General features: G+C 38.9%; 1 protein-coding gene across 3 annotated transcripts in view; it reads right to left on the bottom strand.

Moving 5' to 3' along the window:
- The window catches only part of GFM1 (G elongation factor mitochondrial 1), a 35,507-nt gene extending 17,477 nt beyond the window's left edge, over positions 1 to 18,030 (bottom strand). The window contains exons 1-13 of one of the 3 annotated variants that reach the window (XM_087818352.1): positions 17,837 to 18,030; positions 16,199 to 16,351; positions 15,219 to 15,351; positions 14,591 to 14,795; positions 12,637 to 12,753; positions 10,971 to 11,121; positions 9,734 to 9,891; positions 9,051 to 9,135; positions 6,669 to 6,806; positions 5,065 to 5,166; positions 4,095 to 4,151; positions 964 to 1,101; positions 20 to 102 (exon numbers count right to left, since the gene is read on the bottom strand). In XM_087818352.1, the coding sequence (XP_087674478.1) occupies positions 20 to 102; positions 964 to 1,101; positions 4,095 to 4,151; positions 5,065 to 5,166; positions 6,669 to 6,806; positions 9,051 to 9,135; positions 9,734 to 9,891; positions 10,971 to 11,121; positions 12,637 to 12,753; positions 14,591 to 14,795; positions 15,219 to 15,351; positions 16,199 to 16,351; positions 17,837 to 17,926 (1,610 nt within the window). In that variant the 5' untranslated portion in view covers positions 17,927 to 18,030. Of the gene's footprint in view, positions 1 to 19; positions 103 to 963; positions 1,102 to 4,094; positions 4,152 to 5,064; positions 5,167 to 6,668; positions 6,807 to 9,050; positions 9,136 to 9,733; positions 9,892 to 10,970; positions 11,122 to 12,636; positions 12,754 to 14,590; positions 14,796 to 15,218; positions 15,352 to 16,198; positions 16,542 to 16,963; positions 17,206 to 17,836 lie in introns of those variants that run through there. The other 2 variants (XM_016215743.2, XM_016215742.2) reach the window with 2 other exon arrangements.
- Positions 18,031 to 21,864: the final 3,834 nt, after the last annotated feature.

The raw sequence follows: 21,864 nt of genomic DNA on the forward strand, positions 1-21,864 counted from the left end.
AAGTGTGCTGCATACTTACGGGACAGGGGCAGTAATGGTCTCTCTGAAAGCAACTTTTGGCTTTCCTGTGATACAAGGACAGCCATATTCTCTTTCCATCCTCTAAAAAGAGCAGGGGAAATACTTTTTTTGGTATATTGAAATTTAAAAAATAGAAAAATCCTAAGAATCTTAACTATTAGAAGCATTCATTTAAATACAATAGGTAAGCAAATGATCAATCTTAAATCATTTAAGTATCTCACAAGGATTAGATACGTTACATTAAATAATACACACTGCTTTTACAGATTCTGTATAAGTGAATTCTAATTTAGATTGATTAATTTACATTTACATCCAATTAACACAGCCACTAAAATTTCATCTTTGTTCCATCTTATTACATATTAGATGGAATGGTATATGAATCTGTTGTCAGAATCTTGTAGTGTCTCAATTTCAAATGTATGATCACAACCAGAATTTTTAATCTTAAGTCAACAGATACACGTAAGGCCTTTCCTAGGAAAGTGCATGCGCCACCTACCCATTCTTTTATCTTTATTATAATGATCTCCAAGTACTGACTTGGAGAATAAAACAGCAAGAAATGACCTGAAGAGTGGGAACTGATGACCCAACTTTCTCAGCAGGTTTCTCCCTGCAGGTTGTCTCCCTAAGGCTGGGACCAGGATATACTTAACCCAACTAACCATGGCCTAGGGGTGGATGTATGGCCTAATTGCAAATTCCCTGCACCTTGATTCTATAAGTCTGCAATGTTTTACAAATAAAAAGATTTAGAGATCAAAAATAATTAATTTGTAATACATAGTAGAGGAAGCAGTATACCACATCTGGATACAAACCAGAGTGAGTTTGAAAAAGTGCTATTAGTTTATGGACATTAGACTGAAAATGACTGACTTTTGCTCTTAACAAAACACAGACATAAAGTGAATTTAACTTCCTTGTTATTACCTGAGCATAGATTTCCAGGTGTAATTCTCCCATTCCAGATACAATTGTCTCTTTGCTCTCGGTGTCAAAGTGGACTTTAAATGTGGGATCTTCTCTTGTAAACCTGCCAATACCTTTTGAAAATTTCTCCAGATCATTCTTTAAAAAAGAAAGTCATTTCACATTTTACTAATCGTGACACGCAATGAGACTGTTGAAAGAACTTTACTGAATGAAATTAAAGACATACGCAGTGAAGAAGTAAAAATGGTCTACTATCTAGTTCCTAGGCCATACCTTTAAGTATGTGAGCTTGGGTACCACACAGCCAACAGAGCGGGGAACAGTTAGCTGATAGAATTTTCTTTCCATACCAAGATACAAGAGTCTAAGACTTAACTCTATGCCCTTTCCTATTATATAGACAAAAACTGTCCCTTTGTGGAAAACTGCCCATAAGGCAGAAAGTAGAATATGTGTTACTGTTACATAATCAAAGGAATTGGTATGTTTACCAAGACTATTGTAGACTCAAGAGGACAGTTAGGACCAACAGTAAGGCGAACGCCACACTGAGAGTTTCAAAACAATCTGTTTGGATGTGGTTTCATGCATCTTTATTCTCCTCGGATGTAATCTCCTTATGTGGTAAGCAGAATGATGGCCCTCTAAGGACATGCCTAATCCCCCACAAACCTGTGAGTGTCACTACGTGCTAAAGGGGACTTTGCAGATGTGATTAAGGTTACAGACATGAATAATTTGGGTGGGCCCAATGTAATTATATAGGCTTTTAAAAAATGGAAGAAGAATGCAGAAGGGTAGGTGGGAAGATGTGGAGAGGAAAGAAGCGGCAGGAAATATCTGAAGCATGAGAGGGGCTCATTTTACTGCTGCTGGCACTGAAGGCAGGAGGAAGGGGGCCAGTCTCTAGAAGCCAGGAACAGCCCTCAGATGACAGCAAGGAATGGGGACCCCAGTCCCGCAACCACAAGAAGCTGGATTCTTCCAGCAATCTGAGTAAGCAGGTCCCCTAGAGCCTCCAGAAAGAAACACAGCCTTGCCAATATCTTGATTTTAGCCCATTAATAATCATGTTAGATTTCTCACCTTCACAACTATAAAATAATACATTTGTGATGTTTTAAGCCACTAAGTCCATGGTAATTTCTTACAGCAGCAACAGAAAACTAACGTGCCATTGAATTACCAGTAATAATAGCTATTCCATGTGCCTGGAGCTGTGCACCAGGTATTTTGTATATGTTATCTCAAAGTCTAACCACAATGCTACAAGAGAGTTATCCACATTTTACAGGTGAGGACACTAGGTACAGATAAGTGACTTGCTCAAGGCCACACACACAGTGCCTGGCAAAGCTGAGAATGAATCCTGGATCAGTCTATCTCCAAAGTCCTTTCCCTGCACTTGCCAGGTATTCTCAGCTTCCTAGAAGATCATCCCTGCCTCCACCACTGAGATTCACAGCTTTGTGCAGTGATTTCATTATTTAATTTACTCCAGTCTTGGCCAGCATGGCTCAGTGGTTAGAGAGTTGGTCTGTGCACCAGAGGGTTGAGGGTTTGATTCCTGGTCAAGGACATACCTGGGTTGCAAGTTTGATCCCCACCCCGGTTGGGGTGTGTGCATGAGGCAACCAACTGATGTGTCTCTCACATCAATGTTTCTCTCTCTCTCTCCACCCCCCCCCCCTTCCCTTACACCTTACACTCTTGTCTAAAAAGCAATGGAAAAAATATCCTCACTCCTCTGGTGAGGGTTAAACGACAACAAAAAATTAAATGAATTTACTCCAGCAAGCAGATAATCCTGAGAAACCAAACCCCTCCCCCCGACCTCTTGGATATTGATACATTTGATTTCCCTCCATGAGTGTAAACTATCAAGACAAAAGTTTACATATATTCAGAGTTTAATTACATAAACTCTGAATTTAGGACTGAAGAACATTATATCTTTACCTTCTAGCCCTGAAGGAAAAGCAAACAATTTAGCAAAGTGCTGGGAACAGCTGTGGATGTCACTGTGGTAAGGTGTAAGACTTGCCTTTCCCCAGGTTGCTGGGATGGAGTAATTTAATGTTTCTTGCCACCTCAACATTCTCCTTCCTATAATGAAAGGGTCTGTAAAATCTCAAGTTCCTCAAAACAGATGAAGTGGAAGCTGTTAATGCATCCACAAGATAAACCAGAATATGTTCTGTAAACGACAGTTTCCAGACAACAAGAGGTCATAAATGTTCACTCAATGCATGGATGAGCTCATTTCAATAGCCACATTAACATGATTGTTATGAATGTCAAGACAATTTAAGAACTAAACAATTATGGTTCAAGATCAGGACTAATTCTAACGGCAAGCTAATGGGAATGCAGAACTTATTCAAGTAATCTTGGCTTTGTAAAAAGCTAAATGATCAAATCCAATCATAAACTTATTATATTTGAAAGTGAGAAAAACAGTCTTGTTTGCAGGATTTCCATGTTATAATTAGACATTTACTTTATAATTACCACAAATCTAGAGATGTATTATAATCCATGAGGCTATTAATCTATGTAATACACTAATGTACTTTACAGTGAGGTTTTCCTACAACTTAGGACAAATGCCTCTGTTTCCCCTTTTCCATTCCTTTATGTCCTGAATCTAGGAAGTTACACTTACCACTCTGGAGTAAATGTTATACCTTTACTTAGTAAAGAGTTATTAAGCACAGTCTCATGAATACTTTCGTACCATCAATTTCTTCAAATATACTGAGGAATAATTACTAACTGAATGGTAAATTTTATTTTTATTTTTTAAATATATCTTTATTGATCTCAGAGAGAGGAAAAGAGAGGGACAGAGAGAGAAACATCAATGATGAGTCATTGATCGAGCTCGCAACCCGGGCATGTGCCCTGACCGGGAATCGAACCCTGATCGCCTGGATCCCAAGTAAACGCTCAACCGCTGAGCCACGCCCGGCTGGGCTGAATGGTAAATTTTAAAAGCTGATCTCAATACCAAAAGAGGAAATAGAGACCATAAGATTACTGGTTATCACAAGATACCATGTGCATTGCGGAGATAGGTGAAGAGCAGTCTTCATTACGGTATACTGGGCGTTAAATCAAACTCCTACCTTGTTAGAAGGCTTCATTGCTATTGAAATGACAGGATCAGGAACATGAATTGACTCCTAAAATATTTTAAAAAAACACAGAGAAGAATTCAAATATAGCACTGTATGGGTCAGGGTGAGGGTCAGGGACAGATTAATTTTAACGTTCTTCTTTACAAAGAACAAAGGACAAGCATTATACATCTTTAGGCTAGACAACACATATCTTAGTCTGTGTGCATTAAATAAAGGAATATACTAAAATAATATTTTAATGAATAAAGATGTCTACTTATATGACTCCTCCCTCCCAAAACAACAAAAATAAAGTATCTACTTACTTAACTGTTTAAGACCCTTAAGTTTATTGACACTTTCAATTTAACATAATCATTATAATAAACCCAAATGCTGAGATGTGGAATTCTTAACAGCTGGCAGCTACATTTACTGCTGCTATCTTCTGATAAGTTACTTATTTAATCAAAATTTATTATCACTGATAAGAGAAATAGAGAAAGGACACTACACTCTTTTTACGTGATACTTCATTTATTCAACCACAACTCTGAGAGGCAGATATCCCCATTAGAAATAAAATCTTAAAGACATGAGTTACTAAGGAAGGAGCACTGCACTGGGACTAGCCTGATGAAGGTGAGAGCAATTAGAGAGGTTCCCACAAGGGAGCAGATCTTAGGGGAGAGGAGTCAGAGCTACACAGTCCAAGTGCATCTAGTGGAGACTTTCCCTCCACACTAACCCTTGGAGGATTGTGGAACAACTTTAGTGAGAAAAACCAGGTAAGTTAGCTTACACAGAACACTTGTCCAACTGACATTTGAAAAGCCACACCAATCTATACTTGACACCCACAGCACTACTCAACAAAAACTTCTGTGGTTGTTTTTCTGAAGTACTAAATGTACCACATAAAAACACAGGTTTTTGAGACTCAAGTGATACACAGCTTTGAAATTAAATGACTTACCATAGAAAGTCCACTAGTATCTTTGTTTGTGAACGTGTCTCCACTAGCACAGTCAATGCCAAACAATGCACATATGTCTCCAGCAAATACTTCGTCAACATCCTAAGTAAGAAAATAACACAAATGATACTTACAGGTAATAAAAATCAGAACAGGGCAACTAGAGCACTTGTGCAATAAACACATTACACATAAATAAACATGGCAGAATGTGACCATGAATTTTATAAAGAATGAGTTAGCTAAAACCAGTGCAACACCAACAATCAATCATGGCAAGACATACCTTAAACTTATTTAAAGCACATCTCAATAGACAAGATTTTACTTTAAATGGAAACTCAGAGCTATGGTGTGATTACTTGGAGGATATGCAGTATCGACAGAACACAGAGCCTCACAATTCTCATTATTTCTGTGGAATTATAAAAACCATGTACTGTATGTTGCCACAGTCCAGCAATGAGACGTGTATGACAAAGGTGTACAAGAAAAACCTACAAAGGAAGTTTTGAAAACAAAGGCAGGAGAATGAAGCCCACTTGACTTAAAATAATCTTAATTTCTCACAGATGCAAGCAGTTAAGAAAACAGGAAATCTAAGAACAAAGCTCTGGGGCCTCTAAACTTCCTTGTTTTTGTCCTTTCATATGGACAGTTCATTCATAACAGCTGTGCTGTGAATGAGCAAGTGTGTGTGTCTTACTTTAATGGTTACACAGCTGTACAATTCTCTTAGCTTCTGGCCCAGAAAACAGCTGTGACAATCACTAATCCCTCTAGCCTGCCCCCTGCTGCCTCTCTCTCCAAATAGCAATTCTGTCCAATTTTGAAATATTGCCTATTCATCTTCCAGGAGACACAAAAGGTATGGCCACCAAAAATTACTGAACATCCTGAGATTTGCTCATACTAATAAATTTCTCCAGGAATACAGAGCTGAACTGGGAAAGGGCAGAGTAGGAGACAACTTCACACACCCGGTATTCCTACCAAGGCCTAATCCTATGGACCACAGAAGGCTAGGACAGATTCAGAACCAAGTCAAGAATTCAAGGCAAATTTATCTCCCAGACCAGACCTTGAGAGGTTCTAAATCTTCAGATGGATTCTAACACCATTACGGCCCTGCTTGGGGTTGGTTCTGTAAGTATAAAGCTCTAGTGCAGAGTTTTCAGGCCCGCAAAATGTTAGAAAGTAAATCCACTGAACAATGTGGGAAATTATATGTGAATTTACTACTCTCACTTACCTCTGAGAACCACAGTTCCACTGTCCTAAAAACCTATTACATTCTTTGTAATAAGAGCTCTTGAGGAAAGTGTTGAATTTGTGTTTTGAGTCTCAGGGAACTAACTGTCCCTTTTCCTTAACTTTGATCATTGAGGAAACACAGCTAACTCACGAACAGTGGTTTAAACCGTGTTCCTAAATTTAGCCTATACTAATGCGCTACATCGGAATGCAGCACACCTAACTAACAAGGGAGCGGCTAGGCAAACAGCATTCAGCTACGAGTGCTCTCCTTGCGGGGCTCGGATGGCCAGGAGGCAGGTGCGTCTCGGGCGCAGGGGCATTCCTGCGTCTCGGCGGCGGGCACTTGCCTCCATCATGTCAGCGTGCATGCGAACCAGCCGCTGCACCCGCACTTTCTTCCTTGTTCGTGTGTTGTAGATGGTGTCCCCCTTCTTCAACTCTCCTTGATAATTGCGAATATAAGTTAACTGTCCAAATCGACCTGCCTAGAAGTCAAGATCGGGTAAGGGCAGAATGAATAAAAAAGCAGTGTAAGAAGCAAAATCAGGAGGAAAACATCACAACTATTTCCAAGTATTCCCTTATCAATTTTAGTAGTTTTGAACATAGGTTACATTAAACGGCTGTGGTATTCTTTTTGGTATCACAATCCAAGATACTACTACTGCTTACTCTGAAATAAGTTATTAAAAATATTTTTAAATTATATATATAAAAAATTAGACTTTTGTCTTCTAATATTATTTTATAAGTCCAGTTTAATATAATTAGACATAAAAATAAGGTATAATATTGGAAAGATGACAAAAATATCATTAGAAACAGCAAGACATCTAAAAACTTTGATAATCACCTGGAAAGCTATACAAATAAGAATTCTGTAAAGTGACTGAATATAAAATGAATAATTAAGGATCACTTTCTCCTGAATAGTAACAATAGTAAGATATGTATTTAAAGTTGCCAATTCTTCCCATATATTAATTTACATGTTTAACACAACAGCAATCAAAGCCCAAGAGAAATTTTTAAACATTTAATTAGTGATTTTAAAAGTCACTTAGAGAAATGGATAAAAATAAAAATTTTTGAAAACCTATGATAATGAGAAGAAACTAAGACTGATATAAAATAGAACTAGCACAAATTAGACTGAAAAACCCACAGAATATAGTATAAATATCTAAAATGCTTAATTCATTTATCAATAGATAAAGGAGACATGACAATCAATGGAAAAGTATAACATTGTTGAAAACTGGTAACTGGACAATTGTTCTTGGGGGCAGAGGAGATACATTTGGATCCTACCTCACAGCACACAGTAAATCAAATTCCAGTTGGATTAACAATGAAAAAAAAAATCCCACCACAAAAAAGTAGGGAAAAAAGAGAAAATATTTATTAAATATATTCAAAGAAGAGGGTTTCTAAGATTAAAAATGAGAGAATGACTAAAAACAAAGACTGATAAATTTGACTATATAAAATTTTAAGTACTAACTGCTTTTAAAAAATCAACTTTATTAAAGCTCATAAAACAAATAAGTAAAATACTTTTACCCTAATTTAAAAAAAATAAAAGACAATTACAAAAGAGAAAACACAACTGCATAATAAATACAGTATATGAAAAGAATATTCTCTATCATTAGGAATTAAGGCAAGATGAAATATTAAATACCATTTTTCATTTATGATGTAATAATTTTTAATAAATAATATTCAATGCTGATAAAGAGTCTCTGAAATAATCCAATACATTAATTCTGAACATGTGAAAACAATCTGGCAACACAAACCATTAAATATTAACATATTTCATACCTTTAATACTATGATTGCTATTCTGGGAATCCTAAGAAAATATTCCTAAACACACATTTTTAAAAGCTTTATGCATAAAAATTGTCACTGCATTGTTATTTCTACTTCTTAATTTAAAATTACTTTTTTCTCATTTTAGAGATAATAAGAAATATATTTGTAAAAACTTCAGAATAAAATCTAGAAAAAAGCCCCCAAAATATAATTCCATCCATACCACTGTTAAAACTTCCAACTTATCCACCTTTTTCCCCCACATAAAATATGAACAGAAGCAACAACACTCCAACAAAAAGTATACCCAGTGGCCAAATCTTGGTTTCTAATACCATTGTTTATAAAAAAGAACCAGGACTCCTACAGAAATGGCTGATTCTAGGGCTGGGGCAAGGAATACACAAGATAAGCCTGGAGCATACTGTAATGCCAGAAAGGGAGAAAGCAGTCAGAAAAGCAAACATTGGAGAATGTCAAAGAGACTCAGGAGCCAACTGAAAGAGCTGCAATGGCCACACCTGGTCGATCTAGGCAACAAAATAAGTAACGTGCTACTGGACTGTGACTCAAAGTACGAAGTAAATATCAGTAAGTCCATACTGATAGAAATGACTGAATAAATGAATTAAAAGGGAGAGAAAAGACAACTCTCCCCTACAGAAGAATCCCAAACAACTTAAGTTGATATTGCTCCCTCAAGGAGGCAGAGCCTAATTCCCCACTCTGTAAGTGTGGGCTGTGCATAGTACCTTCCTTCTAGACAGTCAGTATGGGAAGGGGGAAACGAGAGTAACAGCGGAGAAACCTATAACCAAATCTGTCAGAAGAGTCATTTGGTAATAGGAATAAAAGCCTAAAAGAAAATTTCTTCATTTAGCAGTTAAGTACATTAGAAAGCAACTTACCTCCAGTTTAAAAGCCAAGCCTACAAATGGGTGGGAATTGTCTCTTTTGGAGTTCATTAAGATTTTGGTTTTCTCTTTTGAGTCACTTAAAATAAAAGAAATACAACTCTGTGAGATGCAATATTTGATATTTCTTTTATATCAATTTGTTTCATTAGAGTATTATCTGAGAAAAAGCACATGTGCTAAACACTTCTGACCTCACATATCAGTGAAATTTCACTGAAAGAGATATGTAAGAATAGCTGCTCTGTGCGTAGTCACTACATTATGACAGGACCAGAGGAAACTTAAAAAAACACAAAAACAAAAAACCCCACACAGAAATGGTCTAGTAGAGAAAGAAAAGAAAAATAATCAATGAGAGCTTACGAAAAAAAGTTTGCTTCTTAAAGTCTGTTTTTAGTATGACTGAGAACAGCTGGTCTCAAATGAGAACATTTTCTAATGCTGTAAACCTTGATGGCTAATAAAACCAATCATGCCTCTAACTCACAGATAGACTATGAGAACCAGTATAATACACATTTTTGTAATGCCAAAATTGTTACCCAAATAGAAATGGTGATTGTTTTTGTAAATTATGAAAAATAACACAAACACAACTACAAGAATCATTCCTTCATAATGCATAAATGTTAAAGTATTTCTGCATAAAATGAGAATCAATTTCCAAGACTCACTCCTCCTGATTGAGAATTGCGTAATTCTGGACATCGGATGGATTTGGGAGGTAGTCTAAAACAGCATCTAAAAGAGGCTGAACTCCTTTGTTCTTCAAGGCACTTCCCAAAAAGACAGGAGTAAATGACCTATTTAAAGTAGCTCTTCGGATTGCAAGCTACAAAAGAAAAAAATACAATGATTAGTCAAACCTGAAAATTACATTTTGTGTTTCAGATCAATTACAAATGAAACAAAGGAAAGAAATAAATTAATACTCTTTGGAGCACTGGCTCTAGTAGAGATTAGAATCAGGTCTTCCATAACTTAAGGTCAAAATACAAAACAAAGAAAAAATAAGTTCCTTTTTCAGGGCTAGGAAGCTGCTTTCAACACTCTTGGAATGTAATTAATTTTTAATTTGCTGGCCAGTGTGGCTCAGTTGGTTGAGTGTTGTCCCGTTCACCGAAAGGTTGCGGGATAAAATCCCGGTAAGGGCACATGCCCAGGTTTTGGGTTCGATCTCCAGTCAGGGTGCTTGTAGTAAGCAACAGATCGATGTTTCTCTTTCAAAATCAATACAAACGTATTTTAAAAAATATATAATGTATATATATACACATAGGAAATAGATACACATACAGTGTAAACAGTATGCTAATCGTGTAAAATAAAACAAAAATATATATATTTTAAAAAATCTCTTGAAAGATACATTAGCAACTTATTAACTGGTTATCTATTTTAGGGAGGGGACAGAGAACTGAGCAGCTATGTATACTTTTTAAATGTTTAAACCATATGGAAGTATCAGCTATTAAAAAATTTTTAATTAACTGATTTATTCTTTTTTTAAAGAACATACATACTTATTGCTATAACATTTCTATATTTATCTTCTTTCTTCTTGATAAAGATATACTCAAGAGGTTGGCTGTTTAAGTCTCTTTTCTAAACAAACTATGACCCCCCCCTTTACATTTTCAGATATTATATATAACTCATATAAAATAACATAATAAATATATTATATTATATAATGTCACTTGGTTATATAAAACTGTTATATAAAACTGTTATATAACAGAATAATATGCCATGTCAAGTATATTTTGAAGAAACCAATTATGTTGAATACATTTACTCCGATTTTATTAATAAAACCCAGGCATAAAAGCATAAAATCATGTTCCCTCTGTGCAAAACCAAACGTTATATTAACCTTGTTAATATAAGGCTTATTTTGAGAGCACTTGCCTTTAAATCAGAAGTTGAGGGGATCTTTTCTTCCAGGAACATCTCACCAAGCTGCTCATCTGAATTAGCAATACATTCAATCAGCTCCTGCCGGTGGTCAGCTGCTGCTGTCCTGAATTCAGCTGGAATTTCTCCATAGCGAACAATCTGACTAAGTGAAGAAAAGTTATATTTTGGCAGTTTAAGGATATGCAATTAAATCTATAAAGCACCAATGAAAAAGCTAAACTAATAGCTAAAATGTTTTTTTAGATGAGAAAGAGCTCTGATATATTTGTCTTAATATGGCAAATAATACTAATGATATCTTTAAAATTCAGACAGGTAGCGGGCAAAACAGACAAAGCAAATTGCTCCAGATTGTTCTACTAGTAAATGGAAGAGCCAAGATTCAAAGCCTCTGGCTCCAAAACCAGGTGAGCACTTCAAAATTCTATTAACCAAATTAACCCAAATGTCACAGTCTCTTACAAGCAGGATTAGAGACGTGACTATTCCTTCCCATTAGGAACAAACCCAATCACACAATTTTTAACCCAGAATACCCCACTTTATAGTAAAAAAAGGTTACCAAATATGACAAACTTTTCAACCTTTGCCCCAGTTCTCCATTCCTCTAGGGGCCAAATAGGTAAGAGTCACAAACAAAATATATACAACTGAGAAATGAATATACTTGATATTTAGAAATATTAGTATGAAAGTTTTCAAAGTTTTTTTTTGGTATTTTTAAATAGAGAGGGAGAGGGAAATAAGCATCGGCGTGAGAGAGAAACATCAATCAGCTGCCTCTTGCACATGACCCAATGGAGAACTGTACCCGCAAGCCTGGAAATATGCCCTACTGGGAACTGAATGGGTGACCTTTCGGTGCACGGGACAATGCCCAACCGACTGGGCCACACCAGCCAGGGCTCAAAGTATTTTTCAAATGGAAGCTAATGTCAATAAAATAATAATCTTTTCAGATTATTAAATAACTAAATAGAAACGTAAAAGCCAATTGCCAATAGTTCTAAAGAACACTCTTTATAGTCTTTAGCACTTAATTTCTTCCTTTCTGGCAAGCTCTCTGGTTCACAGACTTCTTAATGTCAGAATCATCTGTGGAGTCCTTTCAAAATATACAAACCCCGTCCAGGGCTGGGAAAGGGGGCAGGTATATTAACCACCTGTACTTCTGGTGAACAACAAAGTTTAGAAGCCTCTACTTTAGAAGATAGAAACTTGTGCCCTGGTAATTCTGGGGATGTAGATTTACTCATGTACTTACCAATATTTTTTGAGTCCCTGTTATATACCAGAAAGCTCTAGGGCTGGGGAAGTAGCAATGAATAAAGCTGATAAAAACCCCTGTCCTCTTGGGCCTTACATTCTGAGGAATAGTAGAAACTTACTGTCATTACTCAACTGTCACACAAGAAGTGTGAGAAACAGCTCATCCGCTGGACAGTGCCCATCTTTTCCCTGCCTACAAGATGGCTGATAAATTCTACATTTAACTGATCACGACACCCTTTACCCACCTGCCAGACCAGCAATCCTAATTCATAGCAAAGGAAGGAAGTCCCTCAAGAAGTATGCCCAACCAACTGAGCCATAAGGGCCAGGGCTCTTCAATACTTTTTAAAATGTAAGAGCTTAACAGTATATTTTTAACACTTACCCAAAGTCTCCATCAAAATAGATGGCTCGTTCCTCAATAAGATCTATAATACCTTTAAATTCACCCTCCAAACCAATGGGTATCTGCATAAATGCTGCATTATGATTTAGTTTAGACCTGAAAGATAAAAATACATATATTTACCTCCTTTTTTCCTCCCCAAATCCCTTTGACATGACAAAATAAATATTAGAAATCAATGACAGATGTTGTAGATCTGGGAGGGGTGTGATCAGCAGGTCAGAAAATATATAAAGCAGCTGGAAACAGACTGACAACCAAACTCATCACGCTCACAACTCTATTTAGGCAACAAGAACTCTAAAAGGATGGTAGAGTAACTATGCCCACATCTCATTCTTTGAATCAGCTGACTCTAGCGAAACAGAGCACAGCTGTTTAAAGAGAAGTTCTTAGGGGAAAACTCTCAGAGCTGGTGTCAAAGCCAGACACTTGTTATCAGCCTGTAACCCCATCAGGCACAACCACTGAATAAAAACTACACTCACAGGCAGGAATTCTCACTTGAGAAGAAATATGCTCTAGCTACCTAGATTCTAGGTGCCCATCTATAATTATGGCTAGATGGCTAGGAATCACCAAATATGTGAAGGAATCCAATAGCTTGAAAGAGAGGTGTGAGCTCAAGAAATAGTGCTAACCTCCAAGGAGAGAGTTACTAGAAGAAAATAAAATGTAAAGATCTGAGAATTAGCTCTATTAATCAAGACACTGCAATAAAAGAAAGTTTAAGGAAATGTATTATATATAATTGCTGAAATTAAAAATAAAAAAACAGGCTAAATAACTGAAGGGATGCAAATGAATGGCAGATGAGTGAACTGGAAGAATGACCTCAAGAATTCGCTCATTCCCAGTGCAAAACAGAGAGAGAAAGTAGGAGAAAATATGGTAGAAAAGTTAAAACACAGAGACCAGATTCAGAAGTTTCAAAATCTGTTTAATGGGAGTTACAAATGAGGAAACAATTAAAAAGGGAGTGGAGCAAACCAAAGTAGGCAAATAGATGCTAAAAAGAGAACATTCCTAAAATTCAGAAAAAGACTTGGTAGAAAGAGGCCCTGTATTGCCAACAAGTAAAATATAAGTAATAAAGATAAAAAGTGAAAATGTTTCATTTTACCAGAAAATATTGCAAGTATCCAATAAAGAAAAAATTTCTCTCTCATATGCTCAAATACATCACTTTCATCAAGTGCACACAGCAATGTGGTCACTTAAAGTTCCTCAACATTGGATCTTTTGTCACCAGACACATCTCTTAGTCTCTCCAATGACACAAACTTTGCTGCCTATGTCCATCAGCATTCTTGTGAAACATGAGTAGAAACTACAGCTCCATTTACACACCTACAGGTGGTGAAAGGTAAAACCAACTCTTTTCAAGGGCTATCAGAAATAAAAAGAGAATTGTGCAAAATGTAACGTGCTATAAACAGCACTGGGTTATGTCTGGTACAGAAAGGAATACTCCTGTTATCTTAGCAGGTATTTTACCATACAAGGGAATACAGCATACTACTTTGGGGCATTAATTATATTCCTCAAGTAAAAGTTAAACTGAAGATGATTCTCAAGATTTGTCTAAATAAACACAAAGTACTTTTAGAATCTACTTTAGATTATAACTTCTCTAATTATAGCAAAACAGTATAAACTGACAGATTGTTTTTGGACTTCACCTTCAACATCCCTACAATTTAAGTCATATTTTCCCCATTTCACAGAGAAGGCAGTTGATGCGATCACACCACAAACCAAACTACTGAATTCAATGTTCCATTCATAAGGTAAGTCACTCACATAAATACATTTTTAAAAGGGGGAAAAATGTAAGGATAAAGCTTAATGACACTGAATTAACTGTTCTTCTGGATATAAAGTTTGTTATCCAGATCATCACCCTCCCTCTGTTCCTTCTAAGGTTCAGTACCTCATTTGCTGCAGTGCCCTGGCTGGGTTGGAGCCCATTCGGTCCAGTTTGTTAATGAAAGTTAGAAATGGAACATTGTAGCGCTTCATCTGCCGATTAACAGTCATGGTCTGGCACTGCACCCCTCCAACTGCACAGAGAACAAGGATTGCACCATCCAACACTCTCAGGGCCCTTTCAACTTCTATTGTGAAGTCCACATGCCCTAAATGAGACAAAGAAGTGTGTGAGCATCATAAAAGAGCAGTCTGAAATTTTATAATATGCATACTTAAAAGTTTTTGTATCCCTGCTCATCACATAAGTCTTCTACTTAAAATGCGAACTTTTAAAATCACCAGTACCACTCACCATAAGGTCCAGGGGTCCAACAAGATCATTTCAAAAAGAGACAAGGGCATGGGAACCTTTGGAATCAGCTGCAACATGTAAAGGGCAAGAACCTTCCTACTCAAAATTTACTAGCACTATCTTTCAGGAAACCCACAAAAGGATGATTTCTCTACCAGGGACTCAGTCACACTTCTGGGCACAATGTGACTAAAAAATGAGCTGCGTCATAGTAGAGGAAAGAGGTAACTGTGCTTTTGCCCAAACAAGCTGCAATAGAACCAAAAACCCAACTCACCAGGAGTATCTATAATGTTGATATTGACATCTTTCCACATAGTATAGGTGGCTGCTGACTGAATAGTGATTCCTCTTTGTCTCTCGAGTTCCATGGAATCCATGACAGCACCAACTCCATCTTTACCTTTCACCTAAACACAAGCACAGCAATTCAGATTTTTCTGTCCCTGCATTCCAATAAAGAAATCTTTACTGAGATGGAACCAGAACACAGGGAGTTACATGACGCAACCTGCAGAGAAGCCTAATTTATCAAAACATATTCTCTCATTACAGATTTTGCCCTCGATTACCTGGCTAACCCTTTTTTCATTGCCATTCTCAGCAACTACTGCCATAGAACAATCACCCAGTCTTAGAGCCATCTTTGCTACTTTGGCACTCTTCCTGCCCACCAGTCTTGTGCTAATCTGCTCAGAGAACAGGTTTTTTCCCCTGCTCTGCTACATGTGGATTTTGAAGCCCAGTGGGCAGGATTCAGCTTTTAAAGTATGTGATTTAAGAAGATGATCTTCATCTGAAGAAAATTTTTAAATGGAGAGTTAAGTTACTCATTGATATATGTAATTTCTTCAGGAGAGTTTCAAGATTTTCTTAAATAATTTTTTTCTGATATATGTATTTTTTAAACTATTAAGCTCATACTACACATCGCTTTAAATCCACTATTCCACTTATTATAAACATCTCTCCATAACATTAAAAATTATGTAAATACTATTTTAATGGCTGCTTAAGGGTACATTGTATTGATTTAACATTCTCAAGACTCAGTATACTTACAGTAATGGTTTCTAGATAGATTCCTCAGAGCAACATTTTAAGCCTACTTGAGCTATCCACTGTGTGATATGACTTTGATTAAAGATCCACTGTTATCATTTAAACCTTGCAGGTTTTGTGAAGTTTATTAAATCATAACTACAAAACAATTAAAACAAAGCTCTAACTAATCTGGAATCAACATGAACCAGATACCTCATGCATCTTTGCAATTCTGCCAGTGTAGTAAAGCACTCGTTCTGTTAATGTAGTTTTCCCAGAATCGATGTGAGCTGAGATTCCAATATTTCTTATCTTTTCATTAGGAATCACCCCCGATGAACACCATCGGCAGACCTTCCAATTAACCTGAAAACAAACAAACAAACAAAAAACAAAGCTCAATTCCTTGTACTTTTTACAAGGTAACAACGGGCAATTAGAATGGGTTGTGTGGACATCTTTCCTCCAAGGCATTTCAGTGAATACAAAACATCATCACGCCCGGCCGGGCGTGGCTCAGCGGTCGAGCATCAACCTAGGATCCAGGTGATCGGGGTTCGATTCCCGGTCAGGGCACATGCACGGGTCGCGGGCTGCAGCGGATCAATGACTCTCTCATTATTGACGTTTCTATCTCTCTCTCTCCTTCTCCTTTCCTCTCTCTGAAATCAATAAAGATATATTTAAAAAAAACAAAAAACAAAACAAAACAAAAAACACCAAAAAACACACATCTGACAGCCTGGAAAGGCAAAAGAGTAAATGTCTCAACCTGCAACTCCTGCAAATCAAAGGAGAGACTGCAAGAAGACAGAAAAGACAGTATTAAAAATAATTAAATAAAAAAAGATATTCAAATAAATTAATTAAAGGGGCAGATACTTTTACTGAATGTTACAGGCTTGAAAATATAGATGGGGGCTGATAAAATCAGAAAGCTCCCAACAACTAGGAAATAGTTTCTAGTTTAAATTTTACCTGATTATTTTGCTTCCCCATTATTGTAGTTCACAGCAAGCAAGGATGCTTAAGGGCTTACATGCTCTAGGCAGTGGTGCCAACAGCTCCAAGGCAGCCTACAGAAGGTGTCCAATTCCTTCTACACAAAACCAATCAATGACGCTTTTTAAAACTTTTTTTAATCAGGGGAAGGGGGGGGCAATCTTGCATTTTATGGAATCAAGACACAATATAAACCTCTTCCTAAAGGACTGTACATCCAAATGCACTGCGGCCACCTCTGGGAAAAGGGAAGCAGAAGACCGTGAAGATGGGTCAAATACGAGATGGAACCTGGGCGAGAGGCGCTCAGCCGCGTCAACGCCGGGGAGACCAGCGAGCGAAGCAGTGGGGGTGCGTGACAGGCCAGGCTCCACTCCGCTATAACCCCACCTCATTCTGCGCCCGCCCCGCAAAGGGCAGAAACAAGAGCACAGAAAAGTAAAGGGGGGTTCGAGCGCCAACTCGAAGGCGCCGGGGCAGGCTGAAGGGGGGCGCAGGCGGGACAGCCACCCTCTGCCGTGAAAAGAGCGCCTGACACCGAGTCAGAGGCCCTGGGTTCGAGCCTTGGCCACACTCATTTTCCCGCGGTCTTGCCTTTCACTCGTCACTTCTCCCTAAGGCACAGCAAACAGTAGAGGCTTAGCCACAAATGGAGGCGCGCCCAGCCTCCCAGGCACCGGGCGCTGCTCGCGAGCACCGAGGTGTGAACGTACGAGGAGCTTTCGGCACGGGCACGACGCCCGCGTCCGGAGCTGTCGGGAAGGAGGGGTCACTACCTCCCTGGTCCCGGAGGGCCGCAAGGTCCCGGGGACAGCCCCGGCTCGGGCTCGCCTCGCCGGGCACTGATACCTGCTTCCCCTGCCAGCCCAGGGCGGCCGGGACCCGCGGGAGCGGCCCGCGGCCCAGAGCCGCGGCGGTCGCCGCGCCCAGCAGCCTCATGGCAAACGCAGAACACGTGCGAGGGTCCCGCGGCTCCGGGTCTGCTCGGCAACCGCACCGCACCGGGAGCGTTCAAAGTCACGCCGGCAGGCGGGCCCGGAAGAGCACTTCCGGGGCGAAGGACGCGAGGGCGGAAAGAAGGGAAAGAGGGAGGAGCTTCCGGACCTCAGCGCAGAGCTGCGCCCTCCGCTGCCGGGGCGCCCTCTGCCGGCTTGGAGGAGAAAGTGCAGTCGCTTCGAGGCTCTGAGCAAGGTTCTGCACACCCCAGAAAGATGCAGCCTTAACCGTGACTGTTTTGTCAGTATAGCACCGTGGAAAATGCTTGTAACAGACTTTAAGTGGGAAAAATGCAAAATTGTTATCTATGCTATTACAAATATAAAAAATTACTCTCTGAAGGACATGACCTGAAGAGAACGTGGGAAAATAAGAACTATTTGTGCATTTCTCATTTCAAGATATTCAGTCCTTGTTCGATGTTCGTTACATGCCCAGGCCGAGGAAGGCAGCATCCTTGCTATTCCACTTGAACCTCTTAGCGGCATCTCAAACGTCGTGTCCAGGGCGGAGCTTCTCTGATCTTCCTCCCGAACCCGTCCGCAGTCTTCGTCGCATGAATGGAACTCCGCTGAGTCGCCCGTATGAAAAGTGTTCGTCACTTTGACAGCGCTGCTGGACACCCCTAACCTGCGAGCACACGCTGTCGGCACTGCCTTCGGAAGCAGATGCAGAACCTGCGCCCCCCCCCCCGCGGAATTACTGTACCAGCCCTTGGGCTGATCCGTCAGCACAGGAACCAAGGTCAGGCCGCTTCTCTGTGCACGCTCCAGCCAGTGAACTCATGGTGGCGGTTCTCTCTACTTTAGTGTGAGTCTGAAAGTTCCCATAACTAAGTTCTAAGAAGGAAATCGGAACCGCGTCCCCTCCCGCCACCCTCAGGGCCGGCTCGCAGCCCAGGGCAGCTCTGCCTCCCTTGCCCTTTCGCGCCAGCCCCACGGGCCTCCTCCTCCGGGACGAGCCGGCTCTGCCCCGGGAACCGGGGCCTCCTTCCCTACTTTCTTCTCTCCGCTCAAACAGCCCGTCAGCGAGGTGCTCCCGGGCCGACTCCCCGACTCCCCGACAGCAGCAGTTCCCGCCGCCCCACCCCCCAGCTGCTTTCCTTCCCGCAGAGCTGCTCAGCCACCCCAGGTCCTGTGCGCGCTTATCGTCTGGGACAGTGATTTGGTTAATTGCTCTAACCCCTTGCATGTGCTAGATGCTCAATAAATATGTGTTCTATGAATGAATGAACGAGGTCAAATAAATAGAAATAAGCAAATTACAAGGGACAAGAAAAAAAATTAGATTCGATGAATTTTTGCATATCATTTATGTATTAATTTACAATAAAGGATTTATTAGCTACTTTGATAGTCATTAAAGTTGAATATACCTTTAAATAAACCTTTTCATGTATAGGTTTTTAAAAATGTAGTCTTTACAAGCCTTTATATGTATTTGTCTAAAATATATAAATTAAATACATAATTATGTAAGTGGTAATAAAATTAAGGTTTTTACTCTAATTCTAAGATAATTGTTAAATAAAAGTTTATCTATTACACTGAAATTACCACTGTAATAAAATTTCCTTCAGTAAAGATTCATACTCATTATCTTGTGTGCATATATATTCATATTTCTTTAAAATTATACCAACTATATTCTTAATTATTTTTATTAATACCACTTTTAGCCAAAGTAATCAAATTTTGTTTTGTTTACATAGAAAGCTGAAAGACAGAAAGCCAAGCACTGTTTAGGTCAATTTTTATGAGTACACATTACAGATTGCCTGTTAAGTTTTAAAGTGGTAAATGCACATATATAAATATCATTCAACCTATTTGCACATTGTGTTCAGTCATTTTATAATATATAAAGATAAAATGAAACTATCTTTAGCAACCAAAGCTTTGTATCACTTTTACTTAGAAATTGTCCAAGTATATAAGGTTTAATTTAACATTTCTGAGGTTTTGAAAAGTTAATTGAGGACTTAAAAAACTAAAAATTTAGCTAAAATTTAGCTAGAGCCAGCTTTATACTGTTAAAAAATAAACTGAGGCATTTTAAAAATTTTGTTTGAGCAAAATCGATTCCAATAGGGCAGTGTCAGCCTGGAAGTGATCAGGGGCACTGAACCAACGGAGCTAGGGGAAAGTCAGAGGCGGCAGGAGCAAGGCAAGGCGACTCTGGCTGGCTAGAGCTTAAGCAGTTGCCTTACTTGGGAAAGCCTCATTGGCTGTTTGTGGGTGTCTTTAGGGTTCAATTTCTTAACCTGAGGCCTTACGGGCTTAGGTGTTGCTTTGCTCACGGGTTACTAAAGCCACCTCAATCTAATGGCCTCCTTGTTCAATAACACAAATATGAAACTATCTGTGTAAAAGGCTAATTACCTTCCCTCCTCAAGAAGAGAGGAGTTTAAATATAAACCACATAGTTAAAAAGCCCTGAAGTATGAAAATAAAAGATGGGCGGCCTTCTACATAAATTACATGTTCTCTTTAACTTCAGACAAATAACACAAAGGCTGTCCCCTTGAGGTTTTGTGTTTTTCTGGTGTTGTCTTCTAAGGTACTTCTCAAGTGAGTCTTCAACGTGTCACAGTTCCCCGAAGTGGTCACTACAATTCCTCGCTGAAGTTATGCTAGAGGTAGTACCAATCTATTAGCTGACAAACCCAGGAAAAATTGCCTGATGTGCTATCAAATGTAAAACATTGTTATGTCTGTCTCAGGCTGACTACTGACCTGAGAAACGTGGTTAGAAGGCAACATGGGTGGACAGGATTCCCCCAAAGCAAGCTTCTCATACAAAGGCAAGACTGAGGTAAGTTTTCACGGACAAATAATATAAGATGGTGGGGAAGCAGACAGAAGATAGATGTGTTTATAGCCAAATTCACCAGAGGACACCAATCTGATCAGAACCTCCAAACTCCAGCATGATACTGGGGCCAAAGAGATCATCAGAATGCAGATTACTGCAAAACCCATGTAAATCAGGGACAGAGGGGCCTTAAGAGGTCTCAGACATGTACATAATTACCAAACTGAAGAGCCTATTCATTGCAGTAAGGGTCTAAGTCGAGTGTCAGTAGAATCTCCAAATAGTCCTAGACTGACCAGCTTAAGACAACTATCTTAGTGCATTCGGGCTGCTGTAACAAAAATACCATAGACTGGTTGGCTTATGATAGAAATTTCATGTGGTTCTGGGGGCTGGGAAGTCCAAGAGCAAGGCCAGGGGGATTTGGTGTCTGGTGAGAAAACACTCCCTCATTCTAAGGCAGTCAACTTCAATATCTTCATAAGGAAGAAAGGGCAATGGAGCTCTCTGGGTCTCTCTGATAAAGTCACTAATTCTATTCATGAGGGTTCCACCCTCATGACCTAATCACCTCCCAATAAGCCCCACCTCCAAACACCGTCACACTGCCACACGAAGTCATGAAGGTGATGAGAACATCATTGAGACTTCCAGCACCAGGAAAATCTCTAAAGTGGTAAGGGGCCTAACTGAGCAACCTGGCCTTATTATCAAGGCTACATTCAACAAATTGTTAATATCCTTGCATTCCCCAAAGACCCAGGGTACCAGAAAGATCAATGTTGTCCATTAAGAAAAAATAATATGTGAACTACAAGCTACAGAGTGCCTTATTTTTTTATACTGGTTGACTTCAGCATTATGGTAAAAATAAATTCTCAAAAAAGTCAATTTCAGCATCACATGAACATAAAGATTTGACATTTAATCTCTATATGTCTAGTGGCCCCTTAGGAAGCACTATGGGATAAGAAATATATTTAATTCCATTTTTATTTAATTTCTAAGGTAAATAAATTGGGAGGGAAAAAGAATCCATGAATTCTCTGTTATACGATGCACAGAAA

The sequence above is a fragment of the Miniopterus natalensis genome, chromosome 6 (assembly GCF_054644295.1).
Source record: "Miniopterus natalensis isolate mMinNat1 chromosome 6, mMinNat1.hap1, whole genome shotgun sequence".
Classification (NCBI taxonomy): Eukaryota; Metazoa; Chordata; class Mammalia; order Chiroptera; family Miniopteridae; genus Miniopterus; species Miniopterus natalensis.